General features: G+C 47.4%; 1 protein-coding gene across 1 annotated transcript in view; it reads left to right on the top strand.

Moving 5' to 3' along the window:
• The window catches only part of ATP10A (ATPase phospholipid transporting 10A (putative)), a 183317-nt gene continuing 171276 nt past the window's right edge, over positions 8969 to 21009 (top strand). Inside the window, exon 1 of the mRNA XM_018065847.1 lies at positions 8969 to 9417. Within this exon, the coding sequence (XP_017921336.1) occupies positions 8969 to 9417 (449 nt within the window). The remainder of the gene's footprint in view (positions 9418 to 21009) is intronic.

The raw sequence follows: 21009 nt of genomic DNA, 5'->3' as shown, positions 1-21009 counted from the left end.
ATGTCCAGTTTTAACTGTTGCATCTTGACCTGCATACAGATTTCTCAGGAGTCAGGTAAGGTGGTATTCCTATCTCTTTTAGAATTTTCCACAGTTTGTTGTGATCCACACAGTCACAGGCTTTGACGTAGTCAATAAAGCAAAAGTAGATGTTTTTCTGTAACTCTCTTGCTTTTTCTGATGGTCCAGCAGATGTTTGCAATTTGATCTATGGTTCCTCTACCTTTTCTAAATCCAGCTTGAACATCTTAAAGTTCACGGTTCACATATTGCTGAAGCCTGGCTTGGAGAATTTTGAGCATTATTTTACTAGTGTGTGAGATGAGTGCAATTGTGTGGTAGTTTGAGTATTCTTTGGCATTTCCTTTCTTTGGGATTGGAATGAAAACTGACATTTTCCAGTCCTGTAGCTACTGCTGAGCTTTCCACATGTGCTGGCATATTGAGTGCAGCACTTTCACAGCATCATCTTTTAGGATTTGAAATAGCTCAGCTGGAATTCCATCACCTCCACTAGCTTTGTTCATAGTGATGCTTCCTAAGGCCCACCCTACCTCACATTCCAGGATGTCTGGCTCTAGGTGAATGATCACACTATGGTGGTTATCTGTGTCATCAAGATCTTTTTTGTACAGTTCTTTGGGGTATTCTTGCCACCTCTTCTTAATGTCTTCTGTTTCTGTTAGGTCAATACCATTTCTGTCCTTTATTGAGCCCATCTTTGCATGAAATATTCCCTTGGTATCTCTCATTTTCTTGAAGAGATCTCTAGTCTTTCCCATTCTATTGTTTTCCTCTATTTCTTTTCATTGATCATCGAGGAAGCCTTTATTATCTCTCCTCGCTATTCTTTGGAACTCTGCATTCAAATGGATATACCTTTCCTTTTTCCCTTTGCCTTTAGCTTCTCTTTTCACAGCTATTTGTAATGCCTCGTCAGACAGCCATTTTGCTGTTTTGCATTTCTTTCCCGCAGGGACAGTCTTGATCCCTGTCTCCTGTACAATGTCACGAACCTCATTCCATAGTTCATCAGGCACTCTATCAGATCTAATCCGTTGAATCTATTTCTCACTTCCACTGTATAATCATAAGGGATTTAATTTAGGTCATACCTGAATGGTCTGGTGGTTTTCCCTACTTACTTAACTGAAGTCTGAATTTGGCAATAAGGAGTTCATGATCTGAGCCAGTCAGCTCCCAGTCTTGTTTTTGCTGACTGTCAGAGCTTCTCCATCTTTGTCCGCAAAGAATATAATCAATCTGATTTCAGTAATGACCGTCTGGTAATATCCATGTGTAGAGCTGTCTCTTGTGTTGTTGGAAGAGGCTGTTTGCTATGATCAGTGTGTTCTCTTGACAAAACTCTGTTAGCCTTTTACCTGCTTCATTTTGCACTCCAAGGACAAATGTGCCTGTTACTCCAGGTAGCTTTTGACTTCTTAGTTTTGCATTCCGTCCCCTGTAATGAAGAGGACATCTCTTTTGGGTGTTAGTTGTAGAAAGTCTCGTAAGTCTTCATATTATTCATTAGGTATCTTATATTTATCCTAAAGATAATGTCTATTGGTGATTCGTAACATTTTCAAATTGGCTTTTACTTATACATGAGAAACCTACTGATTATATATTTTTATCTTTGGGTGCAAACTGTGATGTTGCAAAGATCATAAACTGTGCCTTTTTCTTTTCCAAAGTTTATACCTATACCTAGTGCTATAGGGTGTATGCATACATACATACAGTTGTGTCCAACTGTTTGCAATGCTGTGGACCATTGCCCACCAGACTCCTCTGTCCACGGAATTCTCCAGGCAAGAATACTGGCGTGGGTTGCTATGCTTCTCCTCAGGGGATCTTCCCCATTCAGGGATTAAAGCCCATGTCTCCTACTTTGGCAGGTGGGTTCTTTACCACTAGTGCCACCTTTGAAGCCCAGTACTATAGGGCAATAAACTGTAAATAAACTATAGATAGTTGCTTTGCAGTTCTACTTTCTGATTTTAACTTCTTTTTCTAGCCTTATTGTTGTTTAGTCTCATAAGTCATGACTCTTTCTGACCCCATGGAGTGTGGCAGACCAAGCGTTCCTGTCCTTCACTATCTCCTAGAGGTTGGTCAAACTCATGTACATTGAGTCAGTGATGCCATCCAACCATCTCATCCACTGTTGTCCCCTTCTCCTCCTGCCTTCAATCTTTCCCAGCATGAGGGTCTTTTCAAATGAGTCAGTTTTGTGCATTAAGTGGTCAAAATACTGGAGCTTCAGCTTCAGCATCAGTCCTTCCAACGAATATTCCTTTAGAATTTTCTGGTTTGATCTCTGTACAGTCTAAGGGACTCTGAAGAGTCTTCTCCAGCACTACAGTTTTATAGCATCAATTCTTCCCCACTCAGCCTTCTTTATGGTCCAACTCTCACATAGTCACATAGCTTTGACTATATGGACCTTTGTTGGCAAATATTTTTCTGCACTATCTAGGTTTTATAACAGCTTTTCTTTCAAAGAACAAGAGTCTTTTAATTTCATGGCTGCAGTCACCATCTGCAGTGATTTTAGAGCCCAAGAAAATAAAATTTGTCACTGTTTCCCCTTTTTGCTCATCTTTTGGCCATGAAGTGATGGTGCCAGATGTCATGATCTTAGTTTTTTGAATGTTGAGTTTTAAAACAGCATTTTCACTCTCCTCTTTCATGTTCATCAAGATACTCTTTGGTTCCTCTTTGCTTTCTGCCATTGGAGTGGTATCATGTGAATATCTGGGATTGTTATTTTTCCTGGCAGTCTTGATTCCAGCTTGGGATTCATCCAGTCTGGCATATCACATGATATACTCTCCATATAAGTTAAATAAACAGGCTGATAATGTATAGCCCTGTTGTACTCTTTTCCCAATTTTGAACCAGTCAGTTGTTCCATGCTCAGTTCTATTTTTTCGTGACCTGATACAGATATTGCAGGAGACAGGGATGGTCTGGTATTCCCATATCTTTAAGAATTTTACACAGTTTGTGGGGATTCACATAGTCAAAAGTTTTAGCATAGTCACTGAAGCAGAAGTGGATGTGTTTCTGGAATGCCCTTGCTCTTTTTATGATCCAGCAGATATGAGCAATTTGACTTCTGGTTCCTCTTCCTTTTCTATATCTAGCTTGTACATCTGGAAGTTCTTGGTTCATATATTGCTGAAGTCTAGCTTGAAGGATTTTGAGTGTTACCTTACTAGCATCTGAAATGGGCGCAATTGTGCAGAAGTTTGAACATTCTTTAACATTGCCTTTCTTCAGGTTTGGAATGAAAACTGACCTCTTCCTGTCTTGGGGCTACTGCTAAGTTTCCCAACTTTGCTGACATATTGAGTGCAGCATTTTAACAGCATCATCTTTTAGGATTTGAAATAGCTCAGCTGGAGTTCCATCACCTCCACTAGCTTTGTTTTCAGTAATGCTTTGTTTGTAGTAATGCTTCATAAGGCCAACTTGACTTCACACTCCAGCCTTGTTGAACAAATTTAAAAGGTGTTAGTATTTTTTTTATACTATATTATGAATAAAAGTTAATCTATTTTGAAGTTTCAGCAGAGTTTGTCTGTTAGATGTTCTTCCTTGGGTGCTTTCGCAGGATGGATTTCTGAGGACAGTTTCGAGATCTTCTGGGGCTGATTAATATATTCAAAATGTTTTCTTGCAAACCATGTAACCCACAAGAGATTGATTTCCAAAATATACAAGAAGTTCATAGAGCTCAATATAAAAACAACAAACAACCCAATAAAAATATAGGCAGAAGATCTATGTGTATCTTTCTGCAGAGAAGACCTACAGATGGCCTAGAGACACATGCAAAGATGCTCAGCATGGCTAGTTGTTGCTGTTGTTCAGCCATTCACATTCCAGGGAGGTTCTCTTCACGTGGGCTATTTCCAGATTTCAGGTGTCAACATGTCCTTCTTGCATTGACTGTTTCTCAAGTAAGTTTAATTCAAAATAACCGATGTGCCAAAGTGGCATATTCTGCTCCCTCTCATCCCCAAGTAATTAACAACTAAACTCTTAAGTGTTACTCTTGGTTCACCTCACTTTCCTCATCCAAACTTCCAAACTCTTGGCCAAGCAATAAGCTCCACCCAGAAGACACGCTTGCTATTTTCCTGCTGTCCCTCCACTGCCTGGGTCTAAGCCACCTCCTAGTGAATCGACTGTCCTGCCTGCTCCCTCGGGGCTTGTAACTCATCTTCCATCTTTCAAAACGGAAAATCAGACTCTTTTGTTTCATGCCTCTGCTTGGGGCACGCTGTGACTTCCTGCTGGCCTTGAAGCAAATCCAGAGAAATCCATCCCTTCCAAAAGCCCAGGTTCAGCCTTGCTGTCCTCACCCACACCTCCTCTGTGACCTGATGTCCCCTGCTGGGCCTTCTGCTGAGCTGGTCCGTGTGCACTGGGTCACCCTGCCTGCTGAACCCTGGTTCCCGGACGGGCAGCCACCTACAGCGCCGCCCCCATCTAGGCTCCTCCTGCTTCAGGAACTCAGATTTCCAGCTGCACACCCCCAACTCCCTTCTCCCTTGCAGACCCCACCCAGGCCACCAGCAGAGCCCGCTTGCCTGAGCAGCCATGTCGCTGCCTCCACCTTGGCCACCCCCACCCAAGTCACCTCGAAGGTCACTGCCATGGCCTCTGACAGCCTCTCTGCTGCTTCCACCCCTTTGCGTCCTCTTCACACAAATGCCAATGATCTTTGCAAAGTTGAATCCAGTCCCATTAGGCTCCAGCCAATTCCCCTTCTCACTCAGCTAAAAGGCAGAATGCTCACCAGGGTCCTCAGCGCCCGCAGCAACCCAGTCCCTGGCATCACCAGGGCCCACCTGCGGGGTGTGGAACCCACTTTGTCCTGCACTTGGTGTCTCCTCCCCCAGACATCCATGTGGTGTCTTTCCTTGCCTCTCCTCGGGCTGCCTGGAGAAGGTCGCTCCGACAGCCCTAGCTGCAGGGAGCCGAGCACGCCACCTGTGGGTTCGCTGTGCCCGTCATGTCCCGTGCCGCCAGGTGAACCCAGCTTTCTGAGAGCAGGACTTAGTGGTGTGCCCAGAGTCTTCTTTAGGGGCTGACTCTGTCATAGGATACAGGTTCCAATACATGTGTGTGGGGTAGGGTTTTGTGACACCAGCCGGGTGTCCGAGAGTTCAACTCGATTCTGACACCATCTGCCTGGAGGGAATATGTGATCCCACAGGGCAAGGGCTCAGTCTCACAAGACCGTCCGCGCTTCAGACTCCAATCTCAAGTTCCCGTTTGTCAGCTGTGCTCCTGACAACAGCTCAGGTGCAGATTCTAGCCACAGACTGGCAGTTCAGTTGATTTGCTTGAGTGGCTCAAGAACTCCTTGAGTTCCACTGATTTGCTAGAGTGGCTCACAGAACTCAGGAAAACATTTTACTTACTAATTACCAGTTTATTATAATCAGATATAACTCAGGAATAGCCAGGTGGAAGAGGCACCGGGCAAGGTGTGGAGGAAGCACTGATCCACGCCCTTTTAAAGCCTTCGATGCTCCCAGAACCTCCACATGATCACCGTCTTAGAAGCTCCCCAAACCCAGTCCTTTGGGTTTTTACGGCAGTTTCATCACAGAGTCATGATTAAAACCTTAGGTTATTGGCGATTGATTCAACCCCCAGGCTCCCTCCCCTCCTCATAGGTCAGGGGGTGGAGCTGAATGTTCCAACCTCTAATCACAGGGATGGTTCCCTGGCAACCAGCCTCCATCCTCAAGGGCTTTCCAAAAGTCACTTAAGTAACATCAGCCCAGGTGTGGTTGAAAGGGGCTTGTTATGGATATCAAGACACATTGATAGCTCTTATCAATAAGGAAATCCTAAGGGATTTAGAAACTGTGTGCCAGGAATGGAGACAAAGGCCAAATGGTGTGGTCTTGTTGTTGTAGCAGACCAGGCCTCCCCGTTCCTCACCATCTCCAAAAGTTTGCCCAAGTTCATGTCTGTCGCATCGGTGATGCCATCCGTGGTACCATCACAGTATCACACTGCCTCTTCTACTAGAATGTTAGATTCATAAGACAATTCTCCCCGTGGCCTCAGTGTCTAGAACAATGCCAGGCACACACAAGGTGATGAAGAAGTATTTGCTGAGTGAGGACAATGAAAGACACTTTCCAGGGCCAACAACAGGGCCTCCTTAGAGCTTGAGGTCCAGACGGCCATCCCAGGAGTCCATCCAGGCCTCGTCCTGGCCTAGGAAGCTGAGTCTGAGAGTTCAGCTGACAGAAGATATCTGAGCCCATAACCCCTGCAGAGCCACCTATGAGAGGCTTATATACCACTGCACACATGTCAGAACAGAAGTAATTCCATGAGGTTTAGTGGATCACGCAGTGTGGAAACCTTCCAGGAGACCACATGAGCTAGGCCTTAATGGAAATACTGAAATGGGATTGATGAAGAGAGGTGGGAGAGGTTCCAGGCCTTCGGAGCAGTGTGACTCACAGAATCTTGGAACCTTAGAGTGGAATGTAGATGGGGATGAAGAAGGCCTGTTCTGAGGAGGGTAAGGAGACCTCTCCCTTGGGCCTGGTGGGGACGAGGGTGGGGCAGAGTCAAATCAGCAAGTTGGTGCCAGTTCCCCTAAGGGCCTCAAGAAACCTCTGCCTGAGGAGCCGGCCTTTGACTCTGTCAGCTCCCGGGTAAGGAAATAAAGCGAAGTAGTCAGAGAGGTCAAGTAACTGCTTTGGCCCCCTGGGGACTAACTGTAGCCTGGAGACTGGAAAGCAGGGAGGGCTGGGAAGTAAAGAGGGCCAGCAGGCTCTGGGACCTCGGCAAGCTGGGGGATGGAGGAAAATGCGGATTCGTGAGTTAATCACTGGAGACCCTGGAAGCTGTGGTTCTTGGTGGGCTGTTAATATTCAATTTGAGATGCCACTGGCCCACTGTGAGAGCTGATTTCTTTCTCGGAAAATGCAGGCACTTCAGTCAAGCTTTCTCTAATCTGGGCCTCTACACATCTACCCAGCAATGGAGGCAGGGAAGAGCCTTGATCTGTGACACAGACTTTCTTAATATCTGTCCCTCTACCTCCCTCAAGCTGGAGTCTAGTAAATACTGTGCTCCATGCCAAGGTTCCCTGTAGAGGTGTGAGCCCCTGGCCTGGCTGGCTGGAGTGTAGGCCAGGGTCTAGAGGTGAGGACCATCCAGACAGAGGGGCATGGGGAAGAGGTAAGTGATCTACACAAAGCCAGGAACGTGATTTGTCAGCAGGCACCCAAGGGAGGAACCCAGGCTGGGCCAGGCTGCTGAGTTGGTTCCCCGGGAGATGACAGAGCGCTCCGGCACAGGGAGAGACGTGAGGCGCTGGCTTGCAGGAGGAGGAGGAGGCGAACAGTTCCCTGAGTCCAGACAGGCAGCACCCAAACGTGCTCAGCTTGTTGTAGGAAAGGGGACCCCTTCCAGGGCCCGAAACTGGACTCTTGTCTAACACTCAGAAATGAATTGTCGGAGGAGACACATGTACTGACAAAGCAAGAGGTTTTATTGGGAAAGGGTGGAGAGCAGGAGGGTAAGGGAACCCAGGAGAGTCTCGGGTTTTATGGTGATGGGATTAGTTTCTGGGTTGTCTTCAGCCAATCATTCTGACTGAGTCCTTCCTGGTGGTGCACACCTTGTTCAGCCAAGATGAATGCCAGAGAGAAGGATTCTGGGAGGTGGTCAGACAAGTGGTGTCTCCTTTTGACCTTTCCCGAACTGTTCTGGTTGGTGGAGGCTTATTAGTTCCCTGTTCCTTACCAGGACCTCCTGTGGTAAAACAACTCATGCAAATAGTTACTATGGTGCCTGGCCAGGGTGGGCGGTTGCAGTGTGCTTCCCCTGACAGTCTCACCCGAATTCCCAGCCATGGTCTGCTGGGCAAGACATCCCTGCTTCTCACACTTGTGCTTTTAAAGGGGAAGACAGAGCCAGGGTCATCTTTGACCTGCGGGCTTGCCCGCTTGGGCCGCCGGACCTTATGCTGGCGCGGCCCCGCCCCAGGCGGCCCTCGCTGGCGCCTGGGGTCCTGCAGGGCGCCTTCTGACACTCCAGCCACTTCTGTCACAGCCGCCTGGGCCCTCCCCTCCCAGCAACCAATGCCCTGTCGTTGTCCGGGTCAGAGAGGCCACTTCAGAGCCAGAGCACAGAAGGTGTATTTTCGCCCTCACTGTTTACCAGAAAGGAAAAGAGACTGAAATAGAGCAAACCAGCCTCCCTTTGCTCAGCGAAATATTCCTCCCTTCAATTAAGGGGGAAAAAAAAGAATCCTATTTAGGGAAGTAAGGAAAGGCAGCGATGGTCATGGAAGTTCAGTCTAGTTCGCGCAAGAGGTTAGTGTAAACGGGCAGGGTAGCGAGGAGTTGTACAGCCAAAGAAGAATCCTCTCGGGGTCCCGGGGACAGATATCCTCGGTAAATGAGCTTTAAAACTCGGAGCATCGGTATGCTCTGGCCCATGTGCCTTTTGATTCTAGCTGGTTCCAGGAGGCGGTGCCAGCCGGGCCCCCAGACCATTCCCGGAGGGCCGCGGTGCCTCCCACACCCCGCCGTCTCCCGTCTCCTCTGGGGGCGGGGGCGCTTGCCGAGTCCGGGGCCCGCACTGATGCTTCCGGGAAACGAAACTAAGCCGCTCCGAAGTTTCTACCTCGGCCTCGGCTTTTGGTTTCCCGCTCTCCGCGGGGTCCCAGGCGGGGCGCGGGGCGGGGCCGGGAGTGTCCGGGCGGAAAGGCCGAGGCGGGCGCGAGGGCGCGGGGCCCGGGCGGCGGGCGGGGCGGGGCGGGGCGGGGCGGGGCGGCCGCTGACCGCGCTCCCGTGCGTCCCGCAGGCGGGGAGCCCGCGCCGCCGCGCCCGGGCCGCCGGCGATGATCACCTAGGAGGCTGGCGCGGGCGGGCGCGAGCGACGGAGCAGCAGGGCGCGGCGACACGCGGCCATGGAGCGGGAGCCGGCGGCGGCGGCGGCCGAGGAGCCCGGGCCCCCGGGACGGCGGCGGCGCCGGGAGGGCCGGATGCGCACCGTGCGCTCCAACCTGCAGCCGCCGCCGGGCGCCGAGGAGCCGGCGGGCAAGGGCGCTCCGCGGCGCCGGCTGCGCGGGGGCGCCCAGCACCTGGCGGACAACAGGCTCAAGACCACCAAGTACACTCTGCTGTCCTTCCTGCCCAAGAACCTGTTCGAGCAGTTCCACCGTCTGGCCAACGTGTACTTCGTGTTCATCGCGCTGCTCAACTTCGTGCCCGCGGTGAACGCCTTCCAGCCCGGCCTGGCGCTGGCGCCCGTGCTCTTCATCCTGGCTGTGACGGCCTTCAAGGACCTGTGGGAGGACTACAGCCGCCACCGCTCCGACCACGAGATCAACCACCTGGGATGCCTCGTCTTCAGCAGGTGAGCCGAGCGCGCTGCGCGGGGCGGGAGACCGAGGACGGCCGATGCACTCCGGGCGGGCGGAGGGTCGAGCCTCGGGGGGCTGCGGCCCGGAGCGCGGAGACCTGGAAGCCCTCGCAGAGGTCCCGGCGTGGGGTCCGCAGTCCCTGAGTGTCCCTCAGACGTCGCGTCTGAGCCTAGCGATCCCCGGGCTGGCATCCCGCGGCCGCCGGGCGTCCTCTTCCCTCGCGGCTCCTGCTTTCTTAGTAAAAAGGAGGGAAATTCCCTGGCGCCCCAGCTTCAAGTCCCAGCCCCAATCTTGTCCAGGCTCCGAAGGCCAGAGTGTTGAACGACTTAAGCAACCTACACAGGAATGATGTAAAGCTCGGTCTCAGATAACATCTCCTCTTGGGACAACAGAGTGAAACTGCCACTAAGTTCTGACATGCCAGGCACACATCAGATAAAAGGGCAGCGCCGTCCATTCCCTTTGTGAGCTGGGAGCCGGCCACCCAGCCGGGTGCCATCCCACGGAGCTGACTGTATAGTTTTAAAAAATTAACCCGTTTCCAGATGGAAAGACTGAAACCTTGAGTAGTTTTTCGAGTCTTGTGCGCAGTTAGACCCAGCGAGTGTACTTCTCTGGGTTCCTGCTCCTTCTGTCTCCCTGCACCTCCCTAAAGTTTTGGACCCTCAGGAGAGACCTGTCTGGGACGCTGCAGTCTCTTCTCTCCCTACACTCTCAAACCCCGAGAGCGCCTTGACCGCAGACCCATCTCGGAGCTGTGTCTGGTGTTAAGAGTCCACCTCACGGCCACACCCGTCCGGAAGACAGATGACCTCGCTCCCTGTCCAGAGCCGAGCCACTGTTTCCGTGCTGCCTTTCCTCAGCCTCTGTGTCCGGGCTGGTCCGGACCTCGGAGGTGAAGGCTGTTAGGCTTGGTCAGCCTCCAGGAAGCCCCTTGTACTCTCCCGGTTTTTCCTGCCTTTTGGGTTCGCTTTGAAGAATGCCTTTGAGTAACTCTGACCCTCCCGGCAACATTGATTGTTGTTTTACAAATTACCCTTGTTTTACAAATGAGTGACCGGGAAGTTCAGAGAAGTAACTTGCCCAAGTCCACACATTTCTATGTAGTGCTGCTAAAGTTTGATCCAGGTCTTCCCAACTTCATAGCTTTTACAGTATTCTGGTGCTTATGTTTTTTAAAGTTATATAAGGATCGCCTGAGAAGCTTATTAAAAATAACAATTTAATCGTGGGAATTAAAAAACTGAACAAACCAACAATTCTCAGGCTCCATCCAAACACATCTGACTGACTCATCTGGGTCTGGGCCTGGGGGTCTGAGTATTTAATGAGCACAGAGGTGTTACTTCTGTCACGGCCCACGTTTGAGTGATGCTGCCTGCTTGCTGTCAGGGGTGCCCGTTGGCGAGTCAGCAAGTGTGATGCGATGGGCAGGGCCGCGGGATTTCCTGGCTCCTGTTCCCCCGGCAGCTGGGGAGGGCGGGGGCACCCTAACCCAGAGGCCCTCAGTGCCAGCCTGCTGTGCTCTGTGTACCGCGGTATACTCCGCGAGACCCGGTGGGGCCCCAGGTTCTGTCTTTACACGTGTACCACTTCCTGTTCTTCCTCAGCTGCTACTCCTGTAGCCAGAAATACTTAGGCCTCCGGAAACCATTTATTTTCAGCTGACAAAGTCAATTGACCCTTATAACTACCGTCACCTCCAACATGCCCATGATCCCCCGCATTCCCCTCCTAGTGGAATCCCAGAGCGATCTCTGGTCTCCGTGACCTCGAAGGGCTTCCTGGAATTCGGAACCCTTCCCCTTCCCTGTGGACCCGCCTGTTCACGTTCTCTTTCCCTGACCTGGGTTCTCAAAAGGTCCTTGGTGGGGGTGGTGGGGAGGCCTCTGGGACAATGGTACTTTCAGGCCCCAGCGCCTCCCGGCTCCCAAGTTAAATTCCTTGAATGCTTTCTGGGGAGAGAATGGGCCTCCTTCCTGCGGAGGTTCTGTGGGTGTGAGACTGTGTCAGTTGTGCGCAGAGAGGAGGCCGTCTGCGGGAGAAACTCCTTCAGGCCCCAAAGTTTGGGATGGCAGTTTTCAGTTGTGAGTCATTTTATGTCTGAACCTCCCTGTCCTCCCCACCGTCAGGCTGGAGTTTGTTCAGGGTCTTTGGTAGCCACAGGGACAGGGACCCAATGCGATGCGCAGCTGGGATCTGTCCTGTGCGATGTCATTGCTTTGGTGGACATGGAGTGGGCCTTCTGTAAATGGTGTCTGTGCAGCGAGAGCAGACTTGAGTTGGAGAGGTGTGCCACTGTCTCTGGACAGTGGCTTATCTGGGATGCCCCATGTGTCCTGACTGCAGTGTGCAGTGAATTAGTTACTTGTACCATTATTTATGTGGTATGTCCCCATATCAGGGTCTTCCTTGATGGTTCAGTGGTAAAGAAAACACCTGCTATGCAGGAGACGTGGGTTCAGTCCCCCCAACTGGGAAGATGCTCTGGAGAAGGGAGTGGGAACCTACTCCAGTATTCTTGCCTGGACAATCCCATGGAGAGAGCAGCCTGGAGGGCTACAGTCCAAAGGCTTACAGAGAGTCGGAAATGACTGAGCACACACATGTGTCCCCATTACAGAGCCCTTCCTGCGTCAGGCTTCCTGGAAGTGTGGGTTCCTGGGTCCTCCCATACCACTCCCCGATCCTGAGCTGCTGAGCCTCTGGAGGTGGGAGAACTGGTGATCTGGGTTTGCACACACAGACTTGCGCAGAGGTCCTCTGTCTCCGTGGCCTGAGCCCATGGCATCATCTGGATCTCAGGCTGTGTTTGGGAAAACCCTCCTGAGCCACCGCAGTGGAACGAGAGCACAGAGGCTGGTGCTTGGGGCTCCGGTCCTGCCTGTGGCCCCAGCCCCGAGAAGACCAGGCGGCGTGGGATGGGGCAGGCACCGAAGTCCTTTTTGATCACACAGACCTTCCTGTGAGGGTGACGGCTGGCTGGTGAAGCCATCTCCTTCTGGGCACAGGTGGAAAGAAGAGGGTTACAGTCCCATCCCCCTTCCCTCCGGACGTGGCCTCAGATTTCTCCTGCTGTAGGGCTTGGACCGCGCTTTAGCCTCCAGGCCTGAGTGAGCCTCCCGCGGGGTCAGGCCTGGTGCCCCTGGGGCTGGGGAAGGGGGCAGCAAGTGACCGCGGGGCGCAAGGCTGGTGGGGCTGACGGGGGGTGGGGGGCAGGGACAGGGCGAAGAGCCAGCCAGGAGGAGGGCAGGGGTTCTAGTGGAGGGAAGGCAGAGCCTGTGATCAGAAGAGGGGTCAGGGGACACTGGAGAAGAAATGTTCCTGAGAGGGCATTTGCCCGAGAGAGGGGATGAGTGGAAGCCCAGGGTTCCAGGGCTTACCCACCTGTTCAGCCTCAGAGCAAGGGGGTTGCCGGTTAAAAGGAGCAAACCTCACCCCTGCCGCTGGAACCGAGTGAGCCTCAGCGGGGTGCAGGCTGAGGTGGGGGTCCCAGGCGGACGAGGCCCTGCCTGGCCCAAACTCTGCACGAGCCCCTGCCTCACCTGCACCCCGTTTCTAGCGTGTCAGTGGGTCCTGGCCCAGGTCCACACACCCCTCACGCCCCTGATCCTGTGGACCTGGAGGAGCCGGCACCTTGTCCTGTGGTCCTCACCTTCCGCCCAGCCCTACCTGCGTTCTTGGGTAACGTTTTCCCTTTTGCTTCTCTCCGCTTTGTGATGACTCAAACCTGGGTACCTTCCAGCGTCTGCCTCCAGGACGATGGCAGCAGCAGCATTTCTGCCTGAATTAGCCCGTGGTGACTTTTCCCTGAAGGTTTTGAGCTTCTGGGGCTCTGGCCCTTTGGTGTCTTGCCATCATCTTTTGGGAAAACAGTCAGGGCATGCCCTCATGCTTCTCTTGGAATTTAACTGTTTTCCCGTCCCTTTCCTTTGACTCTCACTTGACTTTCCCAGCTCACCAGGGGCACCTGTTCAGCCTGCTTACCCTGGGCTTCGCGGCTTCTTTTGTCAGAAGATCCTGAAAGGGACCCAACAGAGTTCCCCCATTGTTTCTGTCCATTTATCTTGTCTCGAACTTCCTTTCCTCCCTTTTCTGGAGAGTCCAGCTTCTTCCTCACCAACGGCAGAAACGTTTTGCCCCTGGGAAGCACAGCACCTTTGTCTTATTTGGAATGAAATATTTGAAGAAGCAGGTATACGAGACCAGTACAAGGCCCCGGGGGACAGGGATGCACCAGAACTACATAAGTCTTCTTGACGCAGGGATATCTGTCTGGTGTGCTAGGTGGGGGGACTCTTGAGGAATATTTGGACATTGCCATTCACGTGGTTTTTGGAAATAATTTTTCTTTGGATACTTTTTATCATAAATGGGGTCCAATTATAGGAAAAGAACCCTTCTTTCCCTAGAAACTTGTTTGCCCTCTGGAGATAGTCCTGTTCGAGGGAAGGTCCTTTTTATAGTTGTTAATGTGAGCCAACTGCTTTAGTGTGCAGTTGCACCATAACCTCCTGATATCCTGTTTTCGTACCTTCGTTTCACAGGTGAGGAAACTGAGCTTCAGGGCTTGATAGCTGCCTTAGGGCCGCCTGCTGGAAGATGGCAGAGCCATGGCCTGAGTCCAGGCTCATCCTGCTCTGACTCTCAGTTCATAGTTTTCTTGTGCTCGCCATCTCCACCCCCAAGAGCAGTATGCGTCATTTGAAAAGAAAAAAAACTTTACAATTTAACTCATCTCACAGTATTTTCTAATTTCCCTGATGGTTTCTTCTTTGACTCATTTTATTTAGGAGTGTTTTAATTTCCACATATTGGTAACTTCCCCCAATTTTTTTGTTTTTGTTTCCATTTTCATTCCATTCGCACAGATATAGAACAGTACATAGATAAGGAACCTTTGTGTCTCCATCACCTAGTATAATAGTTAGCACCTCATGACAGCACTGTTTCTCTGTATCCCACTCACTCCCTTCCCCCTTTTATACTGAAGCACATTCCAGACTTCAGGACATTTCTTCTGTAATATTTCAGCATTTATTTTTAGAAAAACTAGAACTTAAAAAAAAAAACCCTAAACTATCACACCTAAAGAATTAATTTTAATTCCTTAATATTATTAAATACCAAACCTGTATTCAAATTTCCACTTGTCTCATAAATGCCATATTTCTTTTTTTCGATTTGTGTGTTTGAATCAGGTCTCATTGCAATTGGCTGATCTGTCGCTGAGATCTCCTTTACTTCTAATTCCCTAGTAATTCCCTTTCTCTCGCTCTTCTTCCCCTTGCAACCTGCGTTATTTATCCTGGGGGGCTTCCCATAGCTTGAATATTGCTGATTTCTGTGGATCAGGTAACACATTCCTTTCCACTGTAATTCTTGTGAGGGGGTAGGTGGGTCTTGATGCTTTATCAGAGTTTCATCAGTTTTGATTTTTGAGGAGGAGCGATCGAACTGCACCTAGAGGTGGTGCACTTCCCTCTTAAGGGACATAGAGTTCCTTGGTCCATCTTTTTGTGATGTCAGCAGCCGTGGCGATCATTGACTACCTCCATTAATTTGCTGGAGGTTATGAACTGATGCTGGGCCTAATTCTTTCATTTATTAAATATTATTCATAATACTTTCATAAAAAGATACTTCCCTTCATCTACTATCTGGTTTCCCAGTGGTATAGCTCATAGAGAGAGATGTTTGATTTGGATCACTCACATCTTCCATTGGGAATTAATTGGCTTTTTAAAATGTTTATAAACTTTTTATTTTGAAATACTTTCAGACTTTATAAACAAGTTGCAAAAGTAGTATATCCTTAACCAACATTCCTCTTATTTTAATGTTTCACTTAGCTGTGTTACAGTGGTCAAAACTAAGAAATTAACATCAGCAAAAAGCTGTTAAATTAAAAAAATATGTATTTTTTATTGAAGAAATTAAAAGATGCTTACTCCTTGGAAGAAAAGTTATGACCAACCTAAATAGCATATTCAAAGGCAGAGACATTACTTTGCCAATTAAGGTCCGTCTAGTCAAGGCTCTGGTTTTTCCTGTGGTCATGTATGGATGTGAGAGTTGGACTGTGAAGAAGGCTGAGCACCGAAGAATTGATGCTTTTGAACTGTGGTGTTGGAGAAGACTCTTGAGAGTCCCTTGGACTGCAGGGATATCCAACCAATCCATTCTGAAGGAGATCAGCCCTGGGATTTCTTTGGAAGGAATGATGCTAAAGCTGAAACTCCAGTACTTTGGCCACCTCATGCGAAGAGTTGACTCATTGGAAAAGACTCTGATGCTGGGAGGGATTTGGGGCAGGAGGAGAAGGGGACAACAGAGGATGAGATGGCTGGATGGCATCACCGACTGGATGGACGTGAGTCTGAGTGAACTCTGGGAGTTGGTGATGGATAGGGAGGCCTGTCTTGCTACGACTCATGGGATCGCAAAGAGTTGGACACGACTGAGCGACTGAACTGAACTGAACTGATAGCTGACTTAAAATGTTTTGGGTGCACAACAAGATAATTTCGTTATACAAACATACATATGTTATTTTTGAAATTATTTTCCATCAAAATATTGACTATAGTTCCCTATGGTATACGGTAAACCTTTGTTGCTTCTTGCATATCTATTTTTTAATAAGAAATCTAGCATTCTATTCATACTAAGTCAAACAAGTGGAATCAAAATGTTGTAATTTTTTTAGTTAGGCAAAAATCCGTATGTTTTGTAAAATATATATATTATACACATTTATATATGTATAGAAAAGCTTTTCTACTACACTTGATAAAGTTTTGAGAAAGAACATCAAAAAAAAAGGAGATGGAGAAATCAGAGAACATGAACTAAATGAATAAGAGCACTGAATATGAAATATAAAAAGTAAAACAAGCTAGATAAAATTAGAAGATCATCATATAGTCTAGTTATTTTTAAGCATGACTGCTCACTGGAAACATCTGGAGCTGTGGAGAAAAAAGCAATACTTGAGCATTTGTATTTTTCAAAAAACTTCAAGATAATTCTGATATGCATCTGGATTTTAAAAAAGGATTACAGGTGTTTCTGTTAGATCCTAGTTTTGATGGTATGCAGTTCTATTATATTTCTGTTGACCAATCATGATAAAATGGTATTATGTGAGTAACAGTTACATAATCACAATAGTAAAAGGTATTTATCAGTTTTCACAATCAATAGCCAGAGAAAAAGTAGAAGATAATTACGATTGCAAGCCATAATGGGAATATGACCAGCTTAACAATGTGAAATAGTCACATACAGTTTGGAGGAGGGGTCAAGCAGAGCGGCGTGGCAAGCGGAAGTGCACACAGGTGCGCGTTTTCGTCCAGCCAGCCAGTCTGTGTTTTTTGGTTGATGCGCTTAATCCATTTTAAAGTAATTATTGATATGTATGATCCTATTACCATTTTCTGAATTGTTTTGGGCTTATTTTCTGCAGGTCTTTTCCTTCCCTTTTGTTCCTGCCTAGCGAAGTTCCTTTAGCATTTGTTGTAAAGCTAGTTTGGTGGTGCTGAATTCTCTTAACTTCTGCTAGTCAGGAAAGCTTTGATTTCTCCATCAAATCTGAATGAGAGTCTTGCTGGGTAGAGTGTTCTTGGTTGTAGTTTCTTCCCTTTCATCACTTTAAATATACCCTTCTGGCCTGTAGAGTTTCTGTTGAGAAACTCTGGCTTATAGAGTTTTCTGTTGAGAAATGAGCTGATAGCCTGATGGGAGTTCCCTTGTATGTTATTTGTCGTTTTTCCCTTGTTGCTTTTAATATTTTATCTTCGTCTTTAATTTTTGTCAGTTTGATTATTATGTGTCTCGGTGTGTTCCTCCTTGGGTTTATCCTGCCTGGGACTCTCTGTGCTTCCTGGACTTGGTTGACTATTTCTTTTCCCATGTTTGGGAAGTTTTCAGCTATTATCTCTTCAAATATTTTCTCAGGTCCTTTCTCTCTCTCCCCTCCTTCTGGGACCCCTATAATGTGAATGTTGTACTTTTAATGTTGTCCAGAGGTCTCTTAGGCTGTTTTCATTTCTTTCCATTCTTTTTTCTGTATTCTGTTCTGTGGCAGTGATTTCCACCATTCTGCCCTCCAGGTCATTTATACATTCTTCTGCCTCAGTAAATCTGTTACTGATTCCTTTAGTGTATTGCTCATCTCTGTTTGTTCTTTAGTTCTTCCAGGTCTTTGGTAAACATTTCTTATATCTTCTCCATTCTTTTTCTGAGATCCTGGATCATTTTCACTATCATTATTCTGAATTTTTTTCTGGAAGATTTCCTGGCTCCACTTTATTAGTTTTTTTTTTAGAGTTTTATCTGGTTTCTTCATTTGGAACATAATCATTTGCCTTTTTGTTTTGTTTAACTGTCTCTGATTGTGGATTTTGTTCTGGAGTCTGCAGGACTGTAGTTCTTTCTTCTTCTATCTACAAGCTCAGTCTTAAACCACACTTCTCCATCCAAAGAGGACTTGTTATTTTTTTCCAGTTTATTGAGATGTAGTTGAAATACAGCACTGTGTAAGTTTAAGGTGTGTAGCATAATTTGATTTACATATATTGTGAAATAATTACCATAACAAGTTTAGTTACTATCCATCATCTCAGTTCAGTTCATTTCACTTGCTCAGCTGTGTCCTATTCTTTGTGACCGCATCCATCATCTCATATAGACACAAAAAAAAGCAAAAAAGAATTTTTTTTCCTTTGTTAAGAACTCTTAGAATTTACTCTCTGAGCAGCTTTCAAGTATGCCTTACAGCAGTGCTAACTGTAGTCCTCATGTTAGCACTCTATTCCCAGTACTTATTTTTCTCATAACTGGAAGCTTCGATCACCTTAATCCATTTCTCCCACCCACACCTCTGGTAACCACTAATCTGATCTCTCTTACTATGAGATTTTTTTTTTTTTTTTTCAGATTCCACATGTGAGTTCATACAGTGTTTGTATTTCTTTGTCTGACATTTCATTTAGCATAATACCCCCATGGTCCATTTTTGTTATTGCAAATGGCAGGATTTCATATTTTTATGACTGAGTAGTATTCCATTGTGTGTATGTACCACTTCTTCTTTGTCCATTCATTGGTCGGTGGACATAGGTTATTTCCGTATTTTGGCAATTGTAAATAATGGTGCTGTGAACATTTGTTGTTGTTGTTGTTCAGTCGCTCAATCATGTCCTACTCTTTGCAACTTGATGACCTGTAGCACCCCAGGTTTCACTGTCCTTGACCATTTCAGAGTTTGCTCAAACTCATATCCATTGAGTTGGTGATGCCATCCAACTATCCCTCCTCTTCTGTCATCCCTTTCTTCTCCTGCCTTCTCCGGTCTTTTCCAATGAGTCAGCTTCGCCTTAAGCATCAGTCCTTCCAATGAATATTTAGGGTTGATTTCTTTTAGGATTGACAGGTTTGGTCTCCTTGCAGTCCAAGGGACTCACAAGAATCTTCTATAGCACCACAGTTCAAAAGCATCAAGGTAGGGGTATGGGCATAAGGTGCAGAAGTTTCTTTGACATAGTGTTTTCATTTCCTTTGTTAATATTCCCTGAAATGGAATTGTTAGCTTGTGTGGTAGTTCTGTCATTAATTTTTTGACGAATTTCCATACTGTTTTCCCATAGTGGCTGCACCAGTTTACACTCCTAGCACATTGTACAAAGTTTACTTTTTGTCTTCATCCTCACCATTTGTTATCACTCTTTGTCTTTTTTGATAATAGCCATTCTAACAGGTGTGAGGTGATAATCTCATAGTGGTTTTGATTTGCATTTCCCTGATGATTAGTGATGTCAAGCAACTTTTCATGTATCTATCGCTATTTGTATATCTTTGAGAAAATGTCTATTCAGGTATTTTTTTCTCCATTTTAAAATTTGATTCGTGGTCTTATTATTTTTAATAGAATTCTTTGGTAGCTTTCAATATGGGTGTGAGAGCTGAACTGTGAAGAAAGCTGATCACCGAAGAATTGATGCTTTTGAACTGTTGTGTTGGAGAAGACTCTTGAGAGTCCCCTGGACAGCAAGGTGATCCAACCAGTCCATCCTAAAGGAAATCAGTCCTGAATATTCATTGGAAGGACTGATGCTGAAGCTGAAACTCCAGTACTTTGGCCACCTGATGAGAAGAACTGACTCATTTGAAAAGACCCTGATGCTGGGAATGATTGAGGGTGGAAGGGGAAGGGGACAGCAGAGGATGAGATGATTTGATGGCACCACTGACTCAGTGGACATGAGTTCAATTAAGCTCCAGGAGTTGTTGGTGGACAGGGAGGCATGGTGTATTGCAGTCCATGGGGTTGCAAAGAGTCAGACACGACTGAGCGGCTGAGCTGAACTGAGTGGCTTTAGATGCCCAATATGTCTGTTCTGTTTTGTTGTGCTGTGGCCTGGCTGGATCCTCATCTGAAGGTCTTTCATTTTTGTGAGTATCTATTCTAGTTTTCATCCTTTCTGGAAGGAGTCAGGTGTCTCATCTGTGGGATGTGTTTGCAAGTATTCCATTATCACAATGACTGCCAGTCTTCCTAGGACTTGGTGTTCCTGGGCCAGCGTGGCGTATGGCATGTGCTGCCCTTGCCTCTGGATTGTCAACACCACTAAGAACCACCCTGTCCTCAAGACCAGTCAGGCCCATTGAAAAGCACTTTCGGAAGACATTTGTAAAAATGATTTTCTTTCTTTGTTTTACTTTTGGCTCTGCTGGGTCTTCACTGCTTTCACGGCCTTTCTCCAGTTATGGAGAGCCAGGGCTACGTGTTAGTTGCAGTGTGTGGGCTTCTTACCGTGGCTTCTCTTTGGTGCAGGGCGCAGGCTGTGAGGCATGTGGGCTTTAGCAGCTGTGGCTCCTGGGTTTTAGAGCACAGGCTCGGTGGTTATGGCGCATGGGCTTCGTTGCTCTGTGGTTGTACGATCTTCCTGGATCAGGGATTGAACCTGTGTCTCCTGCATTGGCAGGTGGATTCTTTAACCACTGGCTACCAGGGAAGCCAGACTGGTTTCAAATAGGAAAAGGAGTACGTCAAGGCGGTATATTGTCACCCTGCTTATTCGACTTATGTGCAGAGTACATCATGAGAAAAGCTGGACTGGAAGAAGCACAAGCTGGAATCAAGATTGCCAGGAGAAATATCAATAACCTCAGATATACAGATGACACCACTTGTATGGCAGAAAGTGAAGAGGAACTAAAAAAGCCTCTTGATGAAAGTGAAAGAGAAGAGTGAAAAAGTTGGCTTAAAGTTCAGCACTCAGAAAACTAAGATCATGGCATCTTGTCCCATCACTTCATGGGAAATAGATGGGGAAACAGTGGAAACAGTGTCAGACTTTATTTTTCTGGGCTCCAAAATCACTGCAGATGGTGATTGTAGCCATGAAATTAAAAGACACTTACTCCTTGAAAGGAAAGTTATGACCAACCTAGATAGCATATTCAAAAGCAGAGACATTACTTTGCCAACAAAGGTCCATCTAGTCAAGGCTATGGTTTTTCCTGTGGTCATGTATGGATGTGAGAGTTGGACTGTGAAGAAAGCTGAGCGCCGAAGAATT

The sequence above is a fragment of the Capra hircus genome, chromosome 21 (assembly GCF_001704415.2).
Source record: "Capra hircus breed San Clemente chromosome 21, ASM170441v1, whole genome shotgun sequence".
Taxonomy (NCBI): Eukaryota; Metazoa; Chordata; class Mammalia; order Artiodactyla; family Bovidae; genus Capra; species Capra hircus.
The sequence above is the reverse complement of the archived record's forward strand: the minus strand, read 5'-3'. Positions and strand labels throughout refer to the sequence as shown.